The sequence below is a fragment of the Melozone crissalis genome, unplaced genomic scaffold (assembly GCF_028551555.1).
Source record: "Melozone crissalis strain CALT ecotype California unplaced genomic scaffold, PUWL_Pcris_2 ptg000086l_1, whole genome shotgun sequence".
Lineage (NCBI taxonomy): Eukaryota > Metazoa > Chordata > Aves > Passeriformes > Passerellidae > Melozone > Melozone crissalis.
Window position 1 is genome coordinate 1,585,328 of NW_026535863.1, and position 19,914 is coordinate 1,605,241.

Here is a 19,914-nt window from a genome sequence, read left to right on the forward strand (position 1 = left end):
CTGCATCTGAACCATCCCTGTGCCTGAATCACTTTAGCCTGCACCTGAACCATCCCTGCACCTGAACCATCCCTGCACCTGAACAATCCCTGCACCTGAACCATTCCTGCACCCAAACCACCCCTGCAGCCTGCACTCAAACCATCACACACACATCACCTGGGGAAACTGAGGCCTGAGGCCAAGCACAGCCTCCAAAGGCACCAAAACAGTGACTGGCCCATCACTGAAGAAAACAGCAGGTGGATGAGGTCCTCCCTGTGCCCATGGAGCTCCCATCAGAGCAGGTGCACCTCCCTCAGGGCTGGAGCTCCAAGTCCCCACTCACCCACTGGTGTTCCCTGAGCCTCAGAAGCCAGGGGCCCTGCTGGGACCTCGCCACCTCTGGTGTCCCCTTGGCACACCCTCCTTTGGATGCCACCAGCCCTGGGCAAGGGGACCCATAGCCAGGGGCAGCTCCTGCCGCGGCAGTACCTATGGCAGGTGACACCAGGGGGACAGGTGACACCACAGGGACAGTGGGGCAGGAGGGCAGAGGGGCAGCCCCACGGGCTGGCTCTGCCTCGCTGTGTGTGCCAGTGGTCTCAGTTGCACTCCCAGGTGTGTGGGGGGCTGGGGTGCAGGTACAGGTGCAGGATTGGGGTGTGCCCCGTGGCATGGCTGGAGGGGCTGGTGCCAGCTGTGCCAGGGCACTGCCAGGGGTGCAGGGAATGCTCCTGCCGGGTGCAGGTGACCAGCACGGGGGTGATGGAGGTGGAGGTGCTGGGTGCAGGTGACTAGCACGGGAGGCACAGGGTGATGGAGGTGGGGGTGCTGGGCACATCGGGCACCAGGTGAAAAGGTGCTGGGGGCACAGGAGTGCAGGCTGGGGGATACTGGGGCTGCAGGAAGGCTGTGGGTGCAGGGGAGCTGGGGTCCAGGTGTGTCAGGGCGCAGGGGTGGGCTCGGGGGGATGTGCAGGGCTGTGGGGAGCAGCGGTACGAGGGTGCACCCCTCCCCTCAGGCTGAGGGTGCACTCCCCTCCTCAGGAACTGGGTTACCGAGGGTCGGGGATGCCAGCAGTGACCAGGGCAGGGCTCTGGGATATTCCGGGCTGTCCCGGGGCCCGGCCGCTCGGTGCAGCGGCTCCTCCGGGCCGGCAGGGGGCGCGGCAGCGGGGCGGGGGAGGCGGCGCGCGGGCCCCACCCGGTGCGGCAGCAGGCCCGCGGCGCGCGGACAATACCGGCGGCGGCTCGGCCTCCATCGGCTCCGCTCGGCCCCGATCGGCTCCGCTCGGCTCCACCCCGACTGGCCCCGCCCCGACTCGGCCTCGCTCGGCTCCACTCGGCCTCGCTCGGCCCTGCCCGGCCCGGCCGCGCTCGGCTCGGCTCGGCCCCGCACGGCTCGGCCCGGCCCGGCCCAGCTCCGCTTTGCTCGGCCCGGCCCGGCTCGGCTCCGCTCGGCTCAACTCGGCCCCGCTCAGCGCGGCCCGGCCCGGCCGGCACCATGCTGGCGCTTTTCAACAAGCTGCTGGACTGGTTCCGGGCGCTGTTCTGGAAGGAGGAGATGGAGCTGACCCTGGTGGGGCTGCAGTACTCGGGCAAGACCACCTTCGTCAACGTTATCGCGGTGAGCCTGGGGACGCCCCGCATCGCCCCATCCCCGAGGGGTCACGTGCCCAGCCAGGGCTTCACCCTTGGACCCCCATTGCATCCCAATTGAATCCCATTGTACCCCCATTGCATCCCTATTGCACCCCCATTGCATCCCCATTGTACCCCCGTTATACCCTCATTGTACCCCCATTGCATGTCCCCATTGCATCCCCGCGCCTTCCGTCCCCCATTGCGTCCCCATCGCATCCTAATTGCATCCCAGTTGCACCCCATTGTACCCTCATACATCTCAATTGCACCCCCACTGCACCTCATTGTACCCCCGTTGTATCCCCATTGTAACCCCACTGCATCCCCATTGCATGTCCCCATTGCACCCCTGGGTATTCTCTGAACGTCTCCACCCTATCGCACTCCTGCCTGAAAATGCCTTTAGGGAGGGGGTGCAGGCTGTGGGTGCGGGATGCAGCAGTGGGGTAAAGTGTGGGGCACAGGGTGGGCTGCAGGGTGGGGTACAGCAGTGGGGTACACTGTGGGGTGCAGGGTGGGGCACGCTGTGGGTACAGTATGGGATGCAGTGTGGGTACAGTATGGGATGCAGGGTGCGGGCCCGGGGCAGCCCAGGCCATCCGCAGCGTTCTCTCCCCGCAGCCCCGGAGCCGAGGGGGTGCTCGGTCCGGCTCGGCCCTGCCCTGTGTTCTGGAGCCCCGGCCGTGCTCAGCGGTCGGTGCCGGTGTCGGTGCCCTGTGGGCCGGGCAGTGCCGCCCGGGCACTGCGGGAGCTCCGCTCTCGGTCCCGTAGCAGCGGGCGCTTTGTCATGGGCGCTGCCGCCGCCTCAGGACGGCCCTGCCGCGCTCGGTGATCCTTCCCTTGGGGCCGGTGTGGAGGTGTTTGCCTTCCTTCCTCGGGAAGCACGAGGTGCCTCACTCAGCACCGTGCTGTGGGTGCCGGCTGCACCCGAGCGGGGCAGGGCAGGGCAGCGACGCCGCCTCGGGCCCCTCAGCCCCGGCCTCTCCCCGGCCGCGCTGCCTCATCCGCGGGCTCCTGCATCCAGCGCAGCATCGGGAGCTGCTGTCCTGGATCCCGAGCCCAGGGCGTGGCTTCACCCGTGGGGATGCTCGGCGGGCTCCCCTCCGGCTTTTCGGGTTGTTCTGGGCCTCTCAGTAGTGATGGTGCAGGGCGGGAGGATCCTGAAGGGTGGGTTTGGGCTGTTCATGGAGGGAGGTGGATGCAGATCCGCCCTGGTTCCCCCACTGCCCCCTGGTTGCTCTGAAGTCTGTGCCTGCCATGGCTCCAAAGCAGGGCAAATTCTTGGTGCTTGCTCAGGGTGCTGGAAGCTGCTGGGCTGTTAGAGGGGATTTTCAGCTCATATGGAGGCTTCCCTGCACTGGAGCCATGCTCTTTGGGAGGTGCTGAGGGAGGAAAATGTCCTTCCCGAAGTGTCTAGGGGCAGAGAGAGGACACCCCAAAATGCTTTTCATCCTGGAGATGGTGGCACTCCTGCTCTCTTGCTGGAAGTTGCTTCTCAGTGCTCCAGTCTCCTGCTGGTTCCTCCCATAGACCAACACCAGCATCTGGGGTCAGGGAGCATTTTGCATCTGGGGCAGTGACCCTGAACACCAATCCTATTTTTGTGAGACCTCTCCCTGCCATTTGCATGTTTAATAGTCAATTTTTGCAATCCCATGCCAGGGTGGGACGTGGTGGTGCCACGTGTGAGCTGCTCCTGCTCTTGGTGTGCTGGGTGCTGCTGCCTGTTAACAGCACCCAGGCTACCTTTAAAATGGCCAAGTAATTTAGTGTTGGTTTTAATCACCCAGTTAAGCTGTGAAGGGTGATGGAACTTTATCCCAGAGCTGCTGCACTGTTCTGCCTGCACAGGGCTGGAAACCCCAAGGGTTGGTGTTCCCCACATGCCTCCTCCTCTCCCAGCCACACCTGGAGCAGGCAGGGCTCACCGTGAGCTTTGTGGGGTTTGCTTCTGTGAGTAAATACTTTGTACCTGGCACTTTAACTGTGGGCAAGACCCCACTGGCAGGACCCATGCACTGGGACTCTCTCTGCTTAGCCAGGATTGCTGGTGCAGGGAAAAGGGATTTTGAGGAATTACAGCAGCTCTTGAGGTGGCTGAAGCTGGCACCGTGGCCTGCTGGTGTGTCAGGTCTGTTTTGGGGTTTTTGAGACCCTCACACAGCAGTCAGGCTCAGGGTGCTGAATTTGGCCTCTTAAGTTATTTGGAAAGTTCAAGTTTTGTGGCAGATGCACACAAAAAGGGGCACCAACTTTTGAGAAGACATCCTGGAAAGAAGGACTTGTTGGGCACAGTGAAACAGGAGCATGGCACAGGAAATGCCAGCTCAACAGGAACTGCCTGACAAGGTCTGGAGGTGCCTGGCTTTAGGGTGTTGCAGTAAGGTTGTTGGAAGGGGAAATAGCTGTGATTTGGGCTTTGTGAGGGGATAAAACCTGAACTGGAGAAGTGTGGGATTTTGGGGTGTTGGAGAGATGTCACAAGAAGGGGAGAAGGTCCTTTCTGGGACCAGAGCTGCTCTGGGGGTTGGCACCATCCTTTGCTTGCAGGGTTTGTTGCTGCAGCTGACTGAGGAGTTGATTCTGGTTCCCTGGCAGGTGGGTGGCTCCCTCCTGCAGCCAGGCTGTGCTTGTGCCCCACAAGGGCTTTGCTGAAGGCAGTGGTGATCAGGGTGACTCCTCCTGGGTCACCTGCCTGGGGTGGGAACTTTGATTTTCAGGACTTATTTTTTCTTTTCCTAGCTGTTGATAGCTGAGGCTTGAAGTCTTTCCTGCTGTAGATAAACACCTGGTCTTGATTTACCCTGAAGCCAGTGGGCTTTTAGCTGCCTTTTCTGCAGTCTGGTGGTGCCATGGATGACTCAAGGGTGTTGAGAGCTCCTCAGAGGGTGCTGGGGCCCAAAACCTGTCAGTGCAGGCTGTGGTTAGAACAAGAGAGCATTGCTGCTTTTTAACATCACATGCTTTCTACCTGTGCTGGAGCCTTCCAAGAGAGTGAGGGCACAAGTGCCAGGGTGTTGGGCATGTGGTGGAGGCTCTGGGGCACCATCCTGTGCTCCAGCCCTGCCTGGAAAGTGATTGAGACCAGTGCTGCAAGATGGAACGTGGAGCTCCTGGAGCCAGTTCAGTGGAGACTGTGAAGGTGCTGACAGGACTGGAGCATGTCTCTTATGGGGGCAGGCTGAGGGAGCTGAGGCTGCTGAGCCAAACAGCCAAAAAGAGATGGCTGAGAGGGGCCTTCAGCAGTGTCTGTCAGTGTCTGCAGGGAGGGCTCAGAGGATGTGCCAGGCTCTGCTCCCTGGGGCCCAGCACTGGCACAGGAGGAATGGACAGAAACTGATGCTCAGGCAGTTCCACCTGGACATGAGGCAGAACTTCATCCCTGGACAGTGATGGAGTGATGAACAGGCTCCCAGAGAGGTGTGGAGTCCCCCTCCCTGGAGATATTGCAGAACTGTCTGGGAATGATGTGTCATGTGCTGTGGGATGATTCTGGTTGAGCAGGAAGGTGGGATCACTGTGGTCCTTCCAGTCTGACCCATCCTGTGAAACCACATCAGCCTCGTGTTTGCCTCCAGGTAGGATGTGGATGGTGTCAGAGGATGTGCCAGGCTCTGCTCCCTGGGGCCCAGCACTGGCACAGGAGGAATGGACAGCAATTGATGCCCAGGAAGTTCCACCTGGACATTTGGAAGAACTTTTTTCCTGTGCAGTGATTGTGCACTGAACAGGTGCCCAGAGAGGTGAGGAGCCCCCCTCCCTGGCGACATTCCAGAGCTGTGGGGTGATCCTGGTTGAGCAGGGGGGTTGGATCACTGTGGTCCTTCCAGCCTGACCCATCCTGTGAAACCACATCAGCCTCGTGTTTGGCTCCAGGTGGGATGTGGATGGTGGGGCAGGTGCCAGGTCTCCAGCAGGGATCTCAAGGGAGGCATGGCCTGGGAGTGGCTCAGAGGACTGCAGAGCTCAGCAGCTGCTCCCACCCCTCCTCAGAGAGACACTGACCCCTTGGGCAGCCAGCTGACCCACCTGGGCAGGAGGTGCCCTGGATGAGCCTGGGAGGGAACGTGCAGCTCCAGGTGTGCAAGGTGCCCAGGGTTTGCTGGGGTAGAGCAGAGAGGTGCTGAGGAGGTAGTAGGGAGATGTTGTCCTGATGTATTTGCACCAGTCTGTCCTGTCACCCACCTCTCCCAGGAGCTCTGGGTGTGCCCCACTGGGTGGGAGGTGGCTGTGGGTTCTCATTCTGCCTCAGATGCACACCTGGGCCCTCCACAGGTGTGTCTGTGCTCCTTAGCTTCATAATGCAGAAGGTGTCAGGTTTTCTGGGGGTTCTCCATATTCCTGGAAGAGGAGGAGAATCTGGCTGAGGCATGGTCTTGTCTTGCTGCTGCAAGGTCTGTCAGCATGAGCCAATGAAAATGGGCAGTGGGGCTTTCCTGAGATAGCATCCCAGAGTGGTTTGGGTTTGAAGGGACCTTTAAAGATCACCTTGTCCAACACCCTCACCATTGGCAGGCACATACAGACACCTTCCAGTGGACTGGTTTGCTCCCAGCCCCATCCAGCCTGACCTTGAACATTCCCAGGGATGGGGCAGCCACAGCTTCTCTGGCTAACCTGTGCCAGGGCCTCACCTCAATCATAAAACATTTCTTTTTTATATCTTCTATATATAAATTTCCCTCCTTGTTAGAGCTTGGACAGGGTTTGGCAGGTCCTCAAGTGCCACCTGGCAGGAGTGCCAGGCTGGGCAGTTTTGGGCAGTGATGGGACACACCAGCCAAGGTGCTTTGGGCTCCTGCCTCTGTCCCACAAAGGCCCATACTCTGGTGTTGGAGACACAACTGCAGAGAGCAGGGCTGGGCTTCCAGCACTGCCTTCTCTGCCCTCTGGGGAGCAGGGCTGCAGAGCAGCCTGCAGTGATGCATCTAGAGCAGGTCACATCACTCCAGTGCCATCCTGTGCTGGGACAGGGTGACACCACCGTGAGGATCAGGGTCTGGCAACCTCAGCCCTGTGTGCTGCTCACCAGAGCAGGGGGAGCCTGAGGTGGCTTCTCTGCATGTGCCAGTGAGCCTGCATGTCCCAGGCCCTGTGTGTCAGGAGTGATGGCTGAAGTGGCACGTGTGTATGTGTCAGGATGGGCTCAGCATGACCTGGGGGCACCACTTATAAAAACCCTTCACTTTGCCCTGGCAAAAGCTGAATTCTGGCCACCTCTCCCAGTGACCCAACTGGGGTTGGGCAGAAAGGTCTCTTGCCTTCCAAGGGCACCAAGGCAGAGTGGTTTGGGCAGAGCAGTGGGTGACCCTGGCAAAACCAGCAATGAACTGGAGTCTGCAAAGACCTGATCTGCCATTTGTGGCCACAAAATCCATCTTGCCTCCCAAATTTTTGTGCTTCCCAGTGGAATTGGGTTGGACTTGATCTTGAAGGTCTCTTCCAACCCAGTCATTCTGTGAATTCTCTGTTCTTTAGCAATTGGTGTGGCTTGGCATCATCTTCGGGGTGAGCATGGATGCTATGTCCATTACATAACCAGAATTTGGGGGAAGAATGTGTCCAGTGAAGCTTTTGCTTGTCTCCATCTGGGTGCTCCCTGCTCTCCTGGCAATGGAGCTGTGGATGGCTGGACCCTGCAGGGAGTTGAAAATGTGTTGAAGGCACCAGCATCAGGGGTGGTTGGAGAGGGAAGAGGAAACTCTAGTGTTTTCAGCACTGAGAGCTGATTTCAGAGAGCAGCTGATGCAGGATGAGCTGATGGAGGAGGAGCAAGATGCCTCTGTGGGTGCTGGGACAGCACGTGGGAGCCATGCTGGGGCACAGTGCCTTGCACTCCCTGCTCAGCCTGTTCTGGACAGCTCAGGCAGGTTTGTTGTGGCTCCATGGACAGCCTGGAGGCAGGAGCTGCAGTGGGAGGGGGGTCTGGGGCAGGAGCAGGGCTGTGCTCACTCACACAGACATGCTCTGTCCCACTTGTGGAGGAAGGAAGAGGTGATTCCTGGCTCCTGCAGCTCACCCCTTCCTGGAAGAAACTTCTGTCACATGGGAACCTTATCTGGTGTGGCTTTTGCACAGCCAGCAGATGCCATGATGTGTCTGCAGTCCCTGAGGGAAGTGTCTGCAGCTTCTAAGAGCTCTTCAGCAACTGCTCTCTGTGCCCACTGATCAAAGCCTGAAAATTCTTTAATTTCACAGAGCTCAGCTGTGTGTTAAACCTCAGCCCATAGCAGATGTGCCCTGTGGATCCCTGCCTGCCTCCCCTCCTCTCCCCATGCCCTTCCTCACAGTTCTGTGTGGGTGCAGCATGGCCTGAGCACCCCTTGGCTGCTGGCTTGTGCTGCTGAATGCAAAAGGGATGTGAAAAGGGGAAGCAGGGGGTATTGCAGAGCCTTTGGAACAGCTCAGGAAATCCCTGAGGACTTGCTGATGTGGTGCATCTGGAGGAGCCACAGGCTCAGCCAGGCACAAAAATCTGTTTATGCCAAAATAGCATAAACTGACTTCCTGTTTGAGGTTTGTGTTAACTAAGACAAAAGCCCTCAAGAAACTGAGGATTTTAAGGCAGTAAAGACCTGCTAGGATGAGTTTGGCCATGGTTGGTGGTTCCTGCAGGTTTCTGGCACTGATGGCTGAAATCCCCAGGGCTGCACTATCCTGGCCGTTAAACATCCTGCCCTCCTGGCTCCTCAGCATTCCCCAACATCCCCCAGGATGCATTTACAGGCCATAATTCTGCTTTGAGGTGAAGGGCTGCGCCAGCTCCTGTCTCCTGCCCCGGAGCTGCCCCGTCCCTGCCTGTGATGTCCCTCTGTGCTGCTGCACCTGGGCCCATCCTGCACCCTTGGGATTTGAGCAGCACACTGGGGTGGGCTTTGCCAGACTGTCAGAGATGAGTGATGAGATTGTTGGCTCTCTATGAAGGATGAACCTTCTGTGTGTGTTAAGAGAAGTTTTGTAGATGCAGAGTTGAGTTACTGTGATGTGTCCTCCCTCTCATTGTTATTATGGGATGGCCTTGGTGCTCAGGGCATTGGGAGGGTTGGCTCGTTACTATGGCAACACCTGAGCTCCACCCAAGGTGTGAGAAAGTGACAGCACTTTAAGGGGGTCTGGAGATATAAAAGGGGGAGCATCCATTTTGAAGATAAGCACATGGCTGATAGTCACAGGGGCTCTGAGCACTGTAATTTTTCCTTATTTAGTCCTTTTGTTGTATTTTTGTACAGATTTTATAAACCTTTAACATTTTAAAAGTGAGGGTTGTTTCTCACAGGACCCCTTGGTGCGTGCTGGGCACGGGGCTGGTGAGCCAGCACCAGCAGAGGGATGGCTCCCGCTCACTGCTCCAGCAAGCCTGACCTGTTCCACAGCAGGCTGGGCTGCTGCAGCCCCACAGGGATCTCATCATCTGCTGCATAAACTCAGCAGACACTGGAGCTGCACTGCAGCAGCTCTGGGGGCCCTTTGTGATCCCCAAGTGACCCAGCACAGGCAGGGTGCAGAACTGGGGGAGCAGTGCAGACAGCTCTCACTTGAAAGCAGAAGTCAGTCTGGTTTGAGCTGGGCCATGGATGATCCAAAGCAGAAACATGAACCATGCTGGTGCCCCCAGGACCTGCAGCTGGAGAGGAGCTGGGGCAGGAGGAGCCTCCCTGGGTGGGGAGCCCAGCCTGAAACCCCAGGGCTGTCTCACCAGAGGTCCCTGCAGAGGAGCAAGGTCTCAGCCTCTTCCACAGAGGGTTTGAGCGAGCTGGGATGGGCAATGCCCCAGCCCATGGGGACAGCAGTGAGTCCAGGGATGGGGGTGGCAGCTGGCTGCAGGGCTGGGGCTGCACTGGGGCACCCAGGGCACCTGTGCCCATTGCAGCAGCCACAGTGTGTGGTTTAGGAATGGCATTCCCCAGTTTGGTATTCCCCAGTTTGGTGCTCCCACTCCTGTTAGGTGTTGGCTGCCTCTTGCTCCCCCTTCCCCTCCAGCTGGAAGCACAAAAGGCAAAGGTGATGGGTTGAGATAAGAACAATTTACTAGAAACAGCAACAAGATACTGAGAGCAACACTGCTAATAAGAATAGTGTACAAAGGGTGATTTACATGCAAAATGCTCAGCAAGCCTGGCACAATGACACAATGGCTTCCCTCTGCCCACCAGGCTTTCTCCCAGCTGGAAAAGAGCAGCACTCCCATGGTCCAGGTGGAACCTTGTCTCCTGGGCTCTGTGCTCCTGGCATGGACCTGCAGGAGGGCAAAGCCTTGGGGTTATCCCAGGCTGTCAGCCTTGCTGCCCTGGCCCCATCCTCCACCTCCTAATGCTGTCCCCCCTTGTTCTTGCAGTCAGGACAGTTCAATGAGGACATGATCCCAACAGTGGGCTTCAACATGAGGAAGATCACCAAAGGGAATGTCACCATAAAGGTAAGATTGTAGTTACTGCTTGTGAGGGCTCTTGGGATGAAGGGTGGAGGTGAAGATTGGTGATTCTTCTTCTGAAGGTGGAAGAATTCCAGGGATCCCAGCTGCAGCTCACAGAATAGAAGCATGGCAGAATTAAGGGTGCAAAGTCCCTTTAAGATCAAGTCCAACCAGGAGTACCATGTTCACCACTAAACTGTGTGTCCAAGTGCCACATCCAGGTGTTTTGTTAACATTTCCAGGGATTGTGATTCCACCACCTGGAAGTGAAAGATTTGCCCTGTTAGGGTTGCAGGTGCCCACCAGAGGAGGTGGTGGGAAGGGCTGTAGGAGATCCAGACTTGTGCAATGAGAGCCAGTGGAGGTTTCCTTGTATCTCTGGCTTGCTGGTAGCAACTTGTGGATGTGGTCACCTTGCTGAGGGTGGCAGTGCTGGGAAAAACAAGTCATGGCCTGCAGTGGTGGTCTCTGCCTTGGGAGCAGAGGAAGAGGAGGGTTCCACCTGGATTTTTCAAGGGGTGGGGTTGTACTGGGAAATAGCTGTTGGACAGGCTTGAAAAGCTGGCTGGGGGACCTCTGGCTGCTGTAGGAACACTTTTGAGTGTGTTGAATGTTCTTAAATGGGGAATGGCAGCAGGTGTGATGGGCATGGGGGGGAGGTGGGCCAGGGGTCCCTCTGTGCCAGCTGAGGCACCCACAGGGGGTTCAGCATCCTCCAGCTCCCCTGCCTGAGGGTTCTCTCCCTTCTTTATCAGGTCAGGAGCCTTCTCTGAGGTTTGGGCTGAAGAGGAGAGGATGGGGTGGGGTTGGTGCATGGCCAGAATGCCCCAGGTGGGGGAGGAAGGGTGTAGGGTGCCAGGGTAACAGTGCCAGGGTAACAGTGCCCTGTCCCTGTCACAGCTCTGGGACATCGGGGGACAGCCGCGGTTCCGCAGCATGTGGGAGCGGTACTGCCGTGGAGTGAGTGCCATTGTGTGAGTATCCTGAGTCCTGCTGTGTCCCCCTGCCATGGTGTGAGTGTCCTGAGCCCTGCTACGTCCCCCTGCCATCCTCTGAGTGTCCCTGAGTCCTGCTGTCACCCCCTGCCCCCATGCCATGATGTGAGTATCCTGAGCCCTGCTGTCACCCTCTGCCATGGTGTGAGTGTCCTGAGCCCTGCTGTCATCCCTGTCATTGTGTCAGTGTCCCTGAGCCCTGCTGGCACCCTGTGCCATGGTGTGAGTGTCCCTGAGCCCTGCTGTCACCCCCTGCTGCTGCTGCTGAGCCTTGCCAGGGGCTGGGGGCATCACCCCACCCTGTGTTGCTGGAGTGCCTTTGCTGCCCCAGCTGGACACCAGTGTCAGGAGCTGGAATCACTGAATCATCACTGAGTCATGAAGGTTGGAAAAGGCCTCTGAGATCATTAAGTCCAACCATTAACCCAACACCACCATATTTATCCCCAAATGTTTATTGAATACCTCTAGGGATAGTGACTCTACCACTGCCCTGAGCAGCCTGTGCCAGGGTCTGGCCACCCTTCTAGGGGAGAATTTTCCCTAATACCCAACCCAAACCTCCCCTGGTCCAACTTCAGGCCATTTCTTGTGGTTCTGTTGCTTGTCTCCTGGGAGGAGAGCCTGACCCCCACCTGGCTGCACCCTCCTGTCAGGGAATTGGAGAAACAAAGGGTCCCCCTGAGCCTCCTTACTTCCAGATAGTTCCCCTGGGGACTGATGTGTACATGGGCTCTACACAGGTCCCTGCAGCTGTGCCAGACCCTCCTCTTCCCTTGCAGCATCCCTCAGTCCAGCTCTGTTCCTCAGAGCTCCCCTTTCCAGGCTCCCATGCATCCTCTGTGCTGGCTGCTCACACAGGGGCTCAGCCCTTCCCCCAGGAGAGGCTGCTTTCCAGCTCAGGATGTTCATGTGCTGCCAGATTAATCTTGTGCTGAGAGCAGGAGTCTCACCTGCTCCTGAGTCAGCAAACCTGAGTGTCCCTGGCTGTCCCCTGCTTGCAAACAGTGCAGGAAAAGCAATGCCAGGAGTCCAGGCTGGGGGTGAGCAGGGCAAGGCACTCATGGGAAGCAGCTTGCCTGTTCCAAAGGACAGATACTGATCTTGGGACACCATACTGGGGTTACCTAAACCCAGACAGAAAATAAGATTTATGGGATCTTTCCCAAGTGACCATCCCCTGAGATTTGGAGGGCTGCTTTCTGTGCTGCCCTTCCCAATTCTAAACCTTAGCAGGTGAGGAGGAGTGTGGTACTGCTTGTTCTGCACTTTGGGACATGGCCTTGGACCTGCAGAGTGTTTTTATTACACTTTTTATTACAATGAGCTTTGCTGGAAATGACAAAATCTCTGTCCTTTCACCCCTTCTGCTGCCTCCTTCCATAATGTCATCATTTTGTGGTTGTCAGGAAACAAAAGGACCTGTCAGCATCCAGGTCACACTCCAGTCTGCCCTCATCATCACATCAAGCTGGGTCAGGTGCCTTTCCCTTTGCTCTCAGCTCCCCCATGTGCACAACATGCCAAGGGCTGGGGCAGTCCCTGGGGGTGTTTTTCCCTCTTGGCACAGGTTCCCATTTTCCTGTGTTAAGCACTTTAGTAGTTAGGGCTTTTCCTATTTTCTTATTTTTAAATAATTTTTAAAAGTTTTCTATTAATTAATTTGGAGGTTGAGCAAAAGTGAACTGAGCTGTCTTAGGGTTTTTACAAACTAGCTAGGATTTATCTCTGCCTCTAGAACTTCCTAGCAAAGGACATTGTTGTGGAATGTATTCCTATTTTTCCTATTTTTAAATAACTCCCCAAAGCCTGATGAGCTGGTGTTTCTCACTCCTTCTCTCCCAGCTTCTTGATCTTTGAATTCAAGGCTGCTTTGATCAGTTCCTCACCCAAGTTTTGGCTTCACTGACATCATGTGTAGGATGAAAATTGGCCTTTAAGAACAAAATCCTCTCCCAAATCTCCTGTTCTGCTCAGAGAAGCATTGGTGGCCACCAGCTTCACATCCACATGCTCCATGGCCCCTCCCAAGATTACCCCATCAATGGGATGTGGATGTCCTTCCCCTTCTTGGATCATCATCACCTCTGCATCCTCAGCTTCTTTTGTCTGCTCCGCTTGCCCTGGGTGTTTACATGGCAGCTCCATGTGCATGTTGGACACAAAGTGTGTCCTGCAGCTCCTGCCTGGCCTTCCCTCACCCACCCTGTCACTGCTGTGACAGCTGCAGAGACAAGGATGAGCTGCTCTCCCCCTCCCCTGGGAGACATGAGGGGCTCTCAGCTCCACAGCCATCCTTGGGAAGAGGTGAAGAGGTGGAAGGATCCTGTTATCAACTCCCTCCACGTGCTGGCTCCCCTCTTGGCACACATTCCCATTTTCCTGTGTTAAGCACTTTAGTAGTTAGTAGCTCTTCTCCTATTTTTCAATAACTCCCCAAAGCCTGATGAGCTGGTGTTTCTCACCCTTCTCTCCCAGCTTCTTGATCTTTGAAATCAGGACTGCTTTGATCAATTCCTCACCCAAGTTTTGGCTTCACTGACATCATGTGCAGGATAAATTTGGCCTTTCAAAAGAAAATCCTTTGCCAAATCTCCCCTTCTGCTCATAGAAGCATTGGTGGCCACCAGCTTCACATCCTCGTGCTCCATGGTCCCTCCCAAGATTCCCTTCCATAATGTCAGAATTTTGGCCCATGTAGTTGTCAGGAAACCAAAGGACCTGTCAGCATCCAGGGTCACACTCCAGCCTGCCCTTGTCACATCGAGCTGGGTCAGGTTCCTTTGCTCTCAGCCTCCCCTGTGCCCATCCATCAATGGATGAGGATGTCCTTCCCCTTCTTGGGTCATCATCACCTCTACATCCTCAGCTTCTTTTGTCTGCTCCGCTTGCCCTGGGTGTTTACATGGCAGCTCCATGTGCATGGTGGACACAAAGTGTGTCCTGCAGCTCCTGCCTGGCCTTCCCTCACCCACCCTGTCACCTGCAGAGACAAGGATGAGGTGCTCCCCCACTCCCCTGGGAGACATGAGGGGCTCTCAGCTCCACAGCCATCCTTGGGAAGAGGTGGAAGGATCCTGTTATCAACCCCCTCCACATGCTGGCCCAATTCTCAGTGAGCTGCTGTGGGAGGAGGTTTGGGGTGGCACAGACACACCATGAGACCATGGAGACGTGGGCACCTGTGCTCAGGGCTGTCCCTTCCCTTGCAGGTACATGGTGGATGCTGCTGACCAGGAGAAGATAGAGGCCTCTAAGAACGAGCTGCACAACCTGCTGGACAAGCCCCAGCTGCAGGGCATCCCGGTGAGCCTCACTCCTGCTGCCCAGGCTGGCACTGCCAGGGCCTGCAGAGCACAGTCAGGGAGGGCTCCCCTTCCTTGGAGCCATCACCTCCCTGCTGCACTCTGAGGGACCAGCTGGGACAGTGACACTTCCTAGGGCAGAACTGGGCCAGGCAACACAGAGGGAACTTGGGGGCAGAGAGCACAGATCAGGCCCCCTGGGTGAAATCTCCTCTCACACGGATTTGCACTGATTTGTGCTGTGACAGGAAGGTGCTCTCTCCTGTGAGAGGGGCTGCTGGGCTGGGACACGTGCAGGAGGTGGGACATGGGGCTGGGACAGGTGCAGGAGGTGGGACATGTCACAGGTGTGCTGTACCTGTGTGTTGCAGCCTGAATTGCTGCTTGTAAAGTTCAGGGTAAAGAAGCAAAAAGGGCCTTTGAATAATATCCACAGATGTTTAATTCAGCTGCACAGTGAGGTGTTCAGGTCCCAGCACACACACCTGGAGAGTTCTGCTTTCTCCAGGGGCCTGGGCACTGACCCTGGTCTTGGGCAGTACAAAGGTGTCTTGGTTTGGAAAGCCAGGAATCTGCTAAGGAAGGCAGGAGCCTCCCCTGAAATGGAGAATGTAAACCCTCCCCACCCCTCTGAATTGCTATAAATTTTAAATTAAGGGGCTCTCAGGCAAAAAATATGGGAGCAGGAAATAACAGTTCTTTAATAGGGAAGAAAATAAAAGGATAAAATAAACAATGCAGTACACTAGAACAACACTGACAGAGTCAGAACACAGCCTGACACCCTGTGGGTCAGGGTGTTGGCAGCAGTCCCATTGGAATTGTGGCTCAGCCCTCCTGCAGTGTCAGGGCTGGTTCTGCTGGAGCAGGGATCCTGGAGAAAGGTGCAGTCTCTGCCTCTGAAGATGCAGTGGAAGAAGAGGCAGCTACTGTTCCTGTGGGCAATCCAGTGGAGAAGCTGTGCTGGTGTTCCAGAATCTCCAGATTATATCCGGGTAGGAATGCTTGGCTCCTCCCTCTGGGCTCACATCTCCCAATGGGATGCTGTAGTTCTTATCAGCCAGGCAGGCACATTCAATGGCTGTTATCAGCAGCCCTCCCAAAGAAGCTGTGATTGTGATCACTCAAAGAGAGATAAGGCAAACTGCCCACTTGACAAAAGATAATCTGCCATACAGATGGTAACAGAAAACATCTTGCATTGCAGTCTGGAACAAAAGGTGAGGGCCAGTCAGGGAATAGGGACGGTGTGCCTCAGGAACATAGGAACAGACATTGGAACAGGGGAAGGAGCCAATGGGGTCTAACAGCTTTTTGAGGGAAGCTTCTTGTGTCTCCCCAGACCAGGGAATGCTCTCCAGGGTCTCCACACCTGTGGGATGGTTGTGCACCATCCATCCATTCATCCCGAATCAGCATCCTTTGGAAGGAGCTAACTGAAGACTTGCCATGGATCCCAAAAGTCCCTGCTAGCTAAATTCAGCTCCTGGCACACCAGGCTGCAGTCCCAGGCCTCTGGAGGCTCTGCTCTGAGAGAGGCTCCTGATTGGAACCGGGCTGGGGGAGATGCTCACCCTGAGCTGCTGCAGAGCCCAGTGCAGGATGGCACTGCCCCATTAGGTGACAGCCACATGTGGCTGCTCCGGGGGACACACCAGTGATGGCACAAACAGCTGGGTCTGCTTTGGGCTGCCTGCCTGCACTGTGGGGTCTGCCCAGCACCCAGGGCTGGCTGCTGCTGCATGGAGTCAGTGTCAGACACTTCACTTTCTGCTCAGAGACAGGAGAGGCTCCTGGAGGGTGTCCTGGTGCCACAGCAGATGCTGCAGAGAGGATGAGCTGTGGTATGACCCTGTTCACAGGGGTCTGAGGATGAGGGAAGAGATGAGGATCTGACTCCATGTTTTAGAAGGCTTGATTTATTGTTTTATGATAGATATTACATTAAAACTATACTAAAAGAATAGAAGAAAGGACTTCATCAGAATGGTAGCTAAGAATAGAAAAAGAAAGAATGAATAACCAAGGCTTGTGGCTTGGACTCTCTGTCTGAGCCAGCTGACTGTGATTGGTCATTAATTAGAAACAACCACATGAGATCAATCACAGATGCACCTGTTGCATTCCACAGCAGCAGATAACCATTGTTTACATTTTGTTCCTGAGGCTTCTCAGCTTCTCAGGAGGAAAAATCCCAAGGAAAGGATTTTTCGTAAAAGATGTCCGTGACACTGGGAGCAGGGAGTGCCCAGGAGATGCTGTGCAGGGCTAATTAAGGCAGTTAATTGAAGTGCTCTGCCTCCTGAGTGCTGCTGAAGGGGTTTCTCGGCCTGGGACATCCCAGTGGAGCAGCCAGGGCTGTGTGGTGGCACAAGCAGGTCCCTGCCTGGTCTGGTGGCTTCAGGTGTCTCCTGTCCTGCCCTGCAGGTCCTGGTCCTGGGGAACAAGAGGGACCTGCCCGGTGCCTTGGATGAGAAGGAGCTCATTGAGAAGATGTAAGTGTGCCAGTGTCCCCTGGGGGTGTGACACAGTGTGCCAGTGTCCCCCTGGGGCACAGGTGGGTGACACAGTGTCCCCCCTGGGGCACAGGTGGGTGACACAGTGTCCCCCCTGGGGCACAGGGATGTGACACAGTGTGACCCCTCCCCATTCTGCCGTGTCCCCCCAGAACAGTTGCCCATCTGGGGTGGCACCGTGATGCCTGGGGTGGCACTGAGGGCCTGGGGTGGCACTGTGGGCTGGGGTGGCTGGCAGACACGAGTGGCTGAGGATGATGTCTGAGGTGACACCTTGTGGAGACACAGAGGAGCTGGAGGCAGCAGTGCCAGGGCTGGTGCCACACGGTGGCGTGGGGGCCTGGCACAGCGTGGCACTGCCTGCTGGAGCTGGTGTGCCCCAGATACTGCCCTGAGAGCAGGACTGGGCTCCTCCACAGGGGGAAATCCTGGGTGCTGCACTGACTCCCTGCATTTCCTGCCCTTCAGCCACCTCCCAGAGCACCTCTGGACCTGGGCTGCTATTGCTGCTTCTGTGCAGCTGCCATTGCTGCTCCTGTGCAGCTGCCATGCTGCCAGCCCTCCCAAAACCTCCCTGCCCATCTGCAGGGCTGCAGGGCTGGGGGGACATGTGGAATTTGGTGGTTGGGGTCCCCATGGGGTCGGGTCCCTCCTGCCCTGTCACACAGCCCCCCCAGAACACCCCCAGGCACAGAGCCATGGTGCCTGACCCACACACAGCTCCTGGAGAGGTGCTGCCCCTGTCTCAGAGCCCTGAGAGACCCTTCAGGGGCTGCCCAGGGTCTCTGCCATGGCCACCCCACCCAGCCCAGAGTGTGCAGCCAGACCTGCTCCCTCCCCCAGGAACCTCTCTGCCATCCAGGACCGAGAGATCTGTTGCTATTCCATCTCCTGCAAAGAAAAGGACAACATTGGTGAGTGCTGTGGGCACGGGGGGTGTTAGCTGGGTACAGGGGGAGGGTTCAGCCAGAGGCAGAGTCTCTGAGTGTCCCCTTGCCTCTGCAGACATCACCCTACAGTGGCTTATCCAGCACTCGAAGTCCAGGCGGAGCTGAGGGCCCTGGCTGGATGGAAGCTGCCGTTGTCCCAGCCCATCCCCTCCCTCCTGCTCTGTCCCTCCAGCTCTCTCTCTAGATGGGTATTTTTAGGGGACCCCAGGCTCTGCTGACATTGGGGCAGAGTCCTTGTTTTTATTGTAAAGAAGATGTCTGACTGCCCCCCTGTCCCCTGTCCTCTCCTGCCCTCTCTTCCTCCATTTTGGCACTGTTCTGTTGTTGTCTGTGTATACAGTATATATATATGTATATATATTTTAATTTTTTAATTTAAGGGATAGTGCTGTTATTAAATTGGGCCCTGTGAGCAGTAGGAAAGCTGGGGCTCCCCAAGGCCAGCCAGGGGTCAGCGTTGGGAGGAGGAGGAGGGTGGTAGCAGAAGCAGCCCTTGGGGATGGGGCTGTGCCAGCTGCAGGCTGGTCCCTGGGGCTCCCCTTCCCCTTCTCTGGGTGTCCTGCTGCTGCCTCCAGGCAGGGACCACCCTGGGGGTGTTGGGGGTGCCCACCTTGCCCTGCCTGCCTCGGGTTTGGGGTGTGGTGTGTCAATGCCACCTGCAGGCTCCTCACCCCTCTGGAGGACAGGGATTGGTCACAAGCCACTGCCATCAGCCTCCCCCTGCTGCCTCCACTTCCCCAAGCCCTCTTTGGGGTCCAGGGCCACTTGTCCCCCTGCCCCACGTGTCCCCTGCTCTTGTGCCTGGCCAACTCCTGCCCAGTGCCCAGCCTGGCTGCTGGGGGATGATCTGGGCACTAGTGCCAGTGCTGGGGGCCCAGCAGTGCCAGCAGCCCCGGGGGAGCTGGGGCTGGCACCTGCCTCCCACCTGTCCCCTGTAACCTCCCAGGAGAGCTGAGCTGGCTCCCCACGTGCCAAGGGGCATCACCTGTGCCCAACTGGGGCTGCTGGCTATGCCCTGGCCAGGCACATCCCTTGGGATGCCAGGGACGGAGGGAGGGACACGTGGAGGCACCTGGAGAGATGTTCAGAAATATCTGTGCACCCTCAGTGCACAGGGGTGTGCTCTGTGCCTGCTCCCCATGCCCTGCTACCCATTCCCTGCTCCCCATGCCCCATTCCCCATGTTTGCTCCACATTCCTACTCCCTGTGCTCTGCTGTCTGTGCCTGCTCCCCATTCCCTGCTCCCTATGCCCCACTTCCCCTTTCCTGCTCCCCATTCTCCACTCCCCATTCCCCACTCCTCATTCCCCTCTCTCCATTCCCCACTCCCCATTCCCCCCATCCCATTCCCTGTTCCGTGCTCCCCATTCCCCACTCCCCATCCCCCATTCCTCCCTCCCCATTCCCCATTCCCCTCTCCCCACTCCCCATTCCCCTCTCCCCACTCCCCACTCCTCCCTCCCCATTCCCCTCTCCCCATGCCCCCTGCCCATGCCCCCCCTGCTCTGCTGCCCTGGCTGGGGGGCACAGGAGCTGTGGGGCAGGGCCAGCAGGGCTTGTGGGGACAGTGGTCAGGTCTGTGTGTGCACAGGGGGTGACAAAGGCTGTGCCATGTCTGCCACGGGCTGGGGCCTGGCCAGGTTGTTTGGGGCCAGTCTGGGGCACTGGGCTGGCACTGGAGCTGGGTGAGCAGGGGAGGCAGTGCTGGTGCCAGTGCAGGGCTGGGGCACAGAGTGGGGGCCCTGCAGCCCCCCAGCCCCTTCCCACTGGGCTCCAGGGTGTCAGGCTGGGAATTTACCTTCTGTTCTTGTTTTTGCAGAATTGCACAAAGAGAGGTTTCTTTTTTTTTTTTTTTTTTTTTTTTTAATTTAACGACTTGTAAAGTGTTGTCTCTCCCCAACCCTCCCTTTTTTTTTTTTTTTGTAAGAGATATTTTGACTCAGATTTGACCTCTGTTGGGAAATGATTCTTGTAACTGTACAATTTTTTTGCCTCCTAATAATAAATTAACAATTTTGCGTTGCGGCTGTTGTTGCTGCCACGTTACTTCCTCCCCATCTGTGCCACCCGTCCTTGGGGGCCCTGCCTGGGAGGGAGGTCCCTGTCCCC

The 19,914-nt window shown here is 56.9% G+C and overlaps 1 protein-coding gene across 1 annotated transcript; it reads left to right on the forward strand.

Annotated features, from left to right (window-relative positions):
* The first annotated feature begins 1,394 nt into the window (after positions 1 to 1,394).
* Positions 1,395 to 18,570, forward strand: ARL8A (ADP ribosylation factor like GTPase 8A). The gene is made up of 7 exons (XM_054290750.1): positions 1,395 to 1,608; positions 9,961 to 10,041; positions 10,939 to 11,012; positions 14,246 to 14,339; positions 16,766 to 16,833; positions 17,698 to 17,768; positions 17,860 to 18,570. The coding sequence occupies exons 1-7, from the start codon at positions 1,486 to 1,488 to the stop codon at positions 17,907 to 17,909; spliced, it is 561 nt and encodes a 186-aa protein (XP_054146725.1). The 5' UTR covers positions 1,395 to 1,485; the 3' UTR covers positions 17,910 to 18,570.
* Positions 18,571 to 19,914: the final 1,344 nt, after the last annotated feature.